Source organism: Morone saxatilis, unplaced genomic scaffold, assembly GCF_004916995.1.
Source record: "Morone saxatilis isolate NCDOM2014 unplaced genomic scaffold, NCSU_SB_2.0 Contig11, whole genome shotgun sequence".
Lineage (NCBI taxonomy): Eukaryota > Metazoa > Chordata > Actinopteri > Moronidae > Morone > Morone saxatilis.
In genome coordinates this window covers 5,943,506-5,949,351 of record NW_023339663.1, presented here as the reverse complement: position 1 = coordinate 5,949,351, position 5,846 = coordinate 5,943,506, and the positions used below count along the sequence as shown (strand labels likewise).

General features: G+C 38.8%; 1 protein-coding gene across 1 annotated transcript in view; it reads left to right on the top strand.

The window, feature by feature from the left end:
* The window catches only part of LOC118321298 (solute carrier family 25 member 44-like), a 5,780-nt gene extending 1,651 nt beyond the window's left edge, over positions 1-4,129 (top strand). The window contains exons 2-4 of the mRNA XM_035652570.1: positions 54-719; positions 901-1,028; positions 2,136-4,129. Of these exons, the coding sequence (XP_035508463.1) occupies positions 95-719; positions 901-1,028; positions 2,136-2,327 (945 nt within the window). The 5' untranslated portion in view covers positions 54-94 and the 3' untranslated portion in view covers positions 2,328-4,129. The remainder of the gene's footprint in view (positions 1-53; positions 720-900; positions 1,029-2,135) is intronic.
* The last annotated feature ends 1,717 nt before the right edge of the window (positions 4,130-5,846 follow it).

Here is a 5,846-nt window from a genome sequence, read left to right as displayed (position 1 = left end):
CTTTATAAAAACTAGTTTACTGATTGTACTGTTGTTGTTGTTTATGCTGTCAGGCAGGAATCAGTCTGATGAGGGGGCACCTACAACTGGCAGGATGCAGCAGAAAAGGAACATCCAGATCATCGAGTGGGAGGACCTCGACAAAAGGAAGTTCTACTCTTTCGGGGTGTTCATGACGATGACCATCCGGGCCACCGTCTACCCAGCCACACTCATTCGCACTCGGCTGCAGGTGCAGAGGGGCAAATCCCTCTACAGCGGCACCTTTGACGCCTTCTTCAAGATCCTGCGGTCGGAGGGTGTTCAAGGCCTTTATCGCGGCTTTCTGGTCAACACCTTCACTCTCATCTCAGGCCAGGCTTACATAACCACCTACGAGCTGGTGAGGAAGTATGTGTCCCAGTATACTGATGACAATACGGTCAAATCGCTGGTGGCGGGGGGCTCGGCCTCCCTGGTCGCTCAGAGCATCACTGTTCCTATAGATGTTGTCTCTCAGCAGCTGATGATGCAGGGCCAAGGGGAGCACCTCACACGCTTTCGACTCAATCTCAACACTGAGACTGGAAAGAAAAAAGTGTTTGGCCAAACCAGGACCATTATGACTCAGATTTTTGCTGCTGATGGTTTCCGGGGATTCTACAGGGGATATGTGGCTTCTTTGCTCACTTATATTCCAAACAGTGCTGTCTGGTGGCCTTTCTATCACTTTTATGCTGGTAAGTGGCTTAAGTTTTCTAAACTCTAAAATCTTATATAAGACCGTGAGCTTGTATTTTTCCTCTTGTCTTGTCTCTGTGTCCTGCTATGTTCCCAGTGCATTTGTAAATCTGTGGTAATGAATTTCACCAGTCATTGCTGTGTGGTTAATCTGGTATCTGTATGTGTAATGTTCTACAGAGCAACTCTCTAAAATGGCTCCCAGTGACTGCCCTCATCTGATTCTACAAGCCATGGCTGGACCTCTAGCTGCTGCCACCGCCTCAACTGTCACCAACCCAATGGATGTGGTCAGAGCCAGAGTACAGGTGACCATCATTTACCGTACAACCATCAGGAAGATTACAATACAACAGATTTTAAGTTTTTGCTGTTAGATATTTTTCAGTAGCTGCTACAATAAATAATTAGTCACCTTTGTGCACAAGCTACTGTATCACTCTTCTGTAATTTGCATATTTTGAGCTCAGGCTTTCCTGTCCAGTGCAAGAAAGCAAAAGTTGTGCTCTTGTGACAATTTCTGTATAAAAACAACAGTTCACAAGCCAAGTTATGCCTTGAAGAAGAGTCAAGCACCAAAATGCATACACATTGAGTGTAGGAAGATATTCATTGATATTCTTAGAAAAGTTATGCCCTGAAGATTTAACATGAAAACATTTCTGCCTCATTAATCTCAAATATTACATCGAAGTATATATTTATATAATTCGATCGTGAACTAAATTAACTGTTCACAAACTCAGCCTCCAATGTAATGTCTAACCGCTGCCGCTGCATATTCATTTCAAGATTAAGCCAAGCTTAGGATGCGTGACATGATCAAGCTTTCTCAAGCTTTGGGAAGATTCAGGATTTAATGAACTTTACCTTCAACTTCATTCAGTCACTTCAGCAGGTGGTATGTGGTGTTCCTGACACGTATTCATTGGACACAAAGTAGTAATCAAATCAAAGATAAACATTCCTTTTGGGTGATGTTCCCATTTACTGTAAAGATGAAAAAGATAAACTTACATTTACATGAGTTGACTTGCAGTTGATGGCTTTAGGTAAGAACCGTGTGCTCCCCACCACCTACTAAACTGAGACTGCTCTTACCTGATCTAATTCATACACCTGGTACTCATCTGTAATCAATACACACTAAGAAAAACAATACTTCCCCTAGTGGTTAAATCAGAAAGTACATATAAATGGCTCTTACGTAGACTAAAACAATATGTGTGATTCAAGACAGCTGTAATGTACGTTGCATGGCCAGATCCACACTTTGTTATAGCAGTATTCCACTGTAGAGAAAGGACAAGCTGAACCATTATTATTCTGGTATAGGAATACCAGATTTTTTAAATATTTCCTTAAACCAATCACACTGGTTTGTAATAATAAAATGTACTGTATGTTTTGTTTAGGTTGAAGGGAGGAATTCGGTCATAGAGACATTCAGGCAGCTGATCAAGGAGGAAGGCTGTTGGGGATTGACGAAAGGACTGTCGGCACGCATCATTTCATCCACACCCACCGCCATCGTCATGGTGGTTGGATACGAGACGCTAAAAAGACTGAGTTTGCGTCCGGAGCTGGTGGACTCGAGACACTGGTAGAGGCTACCTGGACAGACAACATATGGACTTATGTGCCATTTTAGCCCTCCTGAGAACACTGGATGAAAGAAATGCTTGTTTTAAAATAACAGCCTGGGGAACAAAATGTATCAGGCCACTTTAAACGGACAACAACTAGACCCAGGTTCACAGTTAGTTTGTGTCGCTGCTTAACAGGGTTGTTGCTTTTTAGTGCAATGGAAAGTGGTGATTGTGATGAAGTTTTAACACTGGAGGATGCAGACAAATTAATGCAACCATATTGGATTAATTGTCTACATTCGGTCAACAAACAAAAAGTTAATGTATCGATGCATGCTTTACAATCATGTTCAACCTTCTTTGCAGTGGAGAAAAGTGGAATTAATTGCTGACAGACCGGTATTATCTTTTTTAATTTGTTCAACTGGCCGGAGGGTTACTGTAGTTGTGCTTTCCCAAAGCCAAGCAATGTCTGTCTCGCATAAAAACCTGGTTTTGATCAGTTCAGTGGAAGGTAGTATAACTCATGATGACGCATTCACATCAGCAGTAAACTGATCTTTTCCCAAGTGTTTGTTTCCTTACACTTGCCAAGCTGGCTTCTATGTCCATTCTGCAGTTCTCATGGCCTTTTTAAATTGCTGCCTTCATAGTGCAATCAGTACAAACCATCTGCTTTTTGTTTTTAAATTGCTGAACGTGCGTAAGAAGAACAGTAGGTATTAGAACTGTGTACTATGGCAGCCTCTCTGTTGTGGGTATATTTTATTTACGGTTGTCATGTACGCGTAAAATAAAAAAAATAAAAACAGTCAAAATAAATAAATTCCTTGTAGAACAGTATACATGCAGTACAATATTTTATCAGCATTTTCGTAACATACTATGCTGTCTGTCTGGCATTGTAGGAAATATTGCAGTGATCAAGATGGTTGGCTGACGTGGTGTAATGACAACCAGGAAGTTGAGCATAACTGAAGTATTTCTGTGCTGAGCTGCCAGTTAAAACCTGTAAGACGAGTTGGGTTGAAGGACAGTAAGCTGAAATAATGCTCTTCCCCTGTTGTAACAGTAAATGTTTGAGTGCAATAATGTACATGTTTTATCCTTTTTAGCACAAAATGTGATTGTATATTTCTTGTAAATTGTGTGAATAACTTGTCTTAAAGGAATGCATTGTACCTAATTTATTTTCTTCTTTCAAGTTTTTTTTGGGATTATGACCACAGAAGTGTCTGAACTTCAAAATTTCACACTATGTTAAGTTTGTTCTTCATTTGTGTAACATGAATAACTTGTGTGTAGGTGTTGTTGCTTTTGTAACTTTTGTTTTTCAAATTGCTTTCTAGGAAAGGTGATTCTTTTCAAAATAAAATGTAATTAGGTAGAACATCAGATGTGTTAAATTTGTAGAACTGATCATGAATATAAATATTAGATATATGTGACATTAGATGTTGTCACTGCGGGTATTTTCATCATGGAGAATGCTAATTACTTGTTTTAGTTTGAATACAAATTCCTAAATCTGAGTTATATATAAATGTGCTCAGGCAATGCCAAGATGTGTTAAAACATTTAATGGACCCTGATGAACTCTGGAATACCTTGTATATTCACTTGGAGTAAATTTCCTAAACGCATTGACACATTTGCACCTTTTTAGGGCCATCATCTTTCTTTGCACAACTTTCAGTAACTCTAAGGTGTGATTATGTTGTCGGTGAGCAGCAGAGATTGGTCTGATCAGAACTCGACCGTCATATATTCTGTACATGTGGTTTCACATCATCTCTGTGTCTTGGTTCAATAAAACATCACGGCTGCTTAACAAATTCTGTTTGTGTTTTTACTTTGCTCCAAACGGAATCCACTGTTGACTCTATGCTGGTTTTTCTCAGTTTCATATTTCACTGTTGTTTCGATTTGTAGATTTCCTGTCTATCTTTGGTCATTTCAGAATGTCACATCACTTTCACCTGCAGTTTACATGAGAGTTTTGCATAAATGAGCCCAATTGGAGCCTGACCAATAAATTTTTAAAGCTGATACCAATATCACTATTTCAGTGTTAAAAGAATTATATGTTGGCCAGTAGTTGTTTTATCTAACATGAATACACACATAGACAAACATATTTTAGACAGACAATTTACAGTATATACTGATATTTACATGTCTGTGATAATCTAACAGCGGCTTATAAATGTATTATATACTTGACAAGTGTACTGTGAAACAGTCCGGAATCTGTTTTACTGTCAGCCCCCCTCTAAATACTTATTAGACATAAGAATAAGAAATAAAAAAAATTAAGAGAAGACAAAATAAGAAGTCTTTAGATAACAGAGCTTAAACAATGCATGAAATCACTGCAGACAAAGCCCATCTGCCCATTTATTAGGATGTTTCTTTGGTTATACAATAATAAAAAATGTATTGGACCAAAAAGTTAAAAAGCGTACTCAATGTACAAATATTACACAAGAACATTATATTGAAGTAGCATGTGTGTAGGAAAGGGCTTTGTGTAAACTGTAACAGCAACATGTCAATATTGTTTGTTCTTGTTGTCCTCAGGCAGTGTGCAGTTCAGAAGGTCTGGGAGGAGAAAAAGTTCATCCGTTTCCTTGATGTTCTCATAACTGTGGGGCGTCCATACATCTTGTTGAAGGTGACACTGACACCAAAGGTCATATCTCATTACGGTAGTTAGGTAATGAGATGAAAGGATCTAGTGAGGAAAACTCAACCAGTATTTTCCCTAATAGTTTTGGCTGATTTCGACATTTAGTACGATTCTTCAGGCAATTAAAAGTTAAATGAAAGGTTCAAGATGCACTGCAAATGTATGGTGCTTATGATATAAGAAATATATTTTTTTTTAATGAAATATATCCAAAAAACTTACTTTATATTAAAATTTAACAAAATAGATGCTTTTTGTACTCATTCACACATAACACTTTCTCAATTTTTTTAAATACACAAGTGAACTCAATTTACAAAACATTAGTGGAGAATAGACTCCATGAGTGAAAAATCCTATATTTAAAGTCAGATTAAACATTTTAAAGCCATTAAAACATAGAAGTTAATGTTAAAAGTCCTATTTTTCATAAACACGGCAATAAATGGCAGCAGACAGTTCCTTCACATCCACACATTTTCCCCTTCTTGCTTCTCAGAAATCCTTAAACTTTCCCTCTGTGCTGCACTGAAACGTTCACTCTCCCCTTTGGAACGAATAAACCCACCCAGAGACCAACAGACAAATCTACTGATGAATGAAACAAACAAGGAGGCCTGGTGAAGATGGCGGAGGGCTCCTTTTAGCTGACAGTTCACAGTGGGATGACGGAGTGCTCCCTGTTCTGCTCTATACATTAATTATCAAGCGGTGTCTGGAAGGCACTTTGTCAAAAAGATTGATGAGGAGCTGTCGGAGAGGGAACAAATCTGACTTGGCCGGGGTTAGAGGAAGGGCCTCTCATTCTCATGGGATGTAATGGTGGTAGCGGTGTGTGTGTGTGTGTG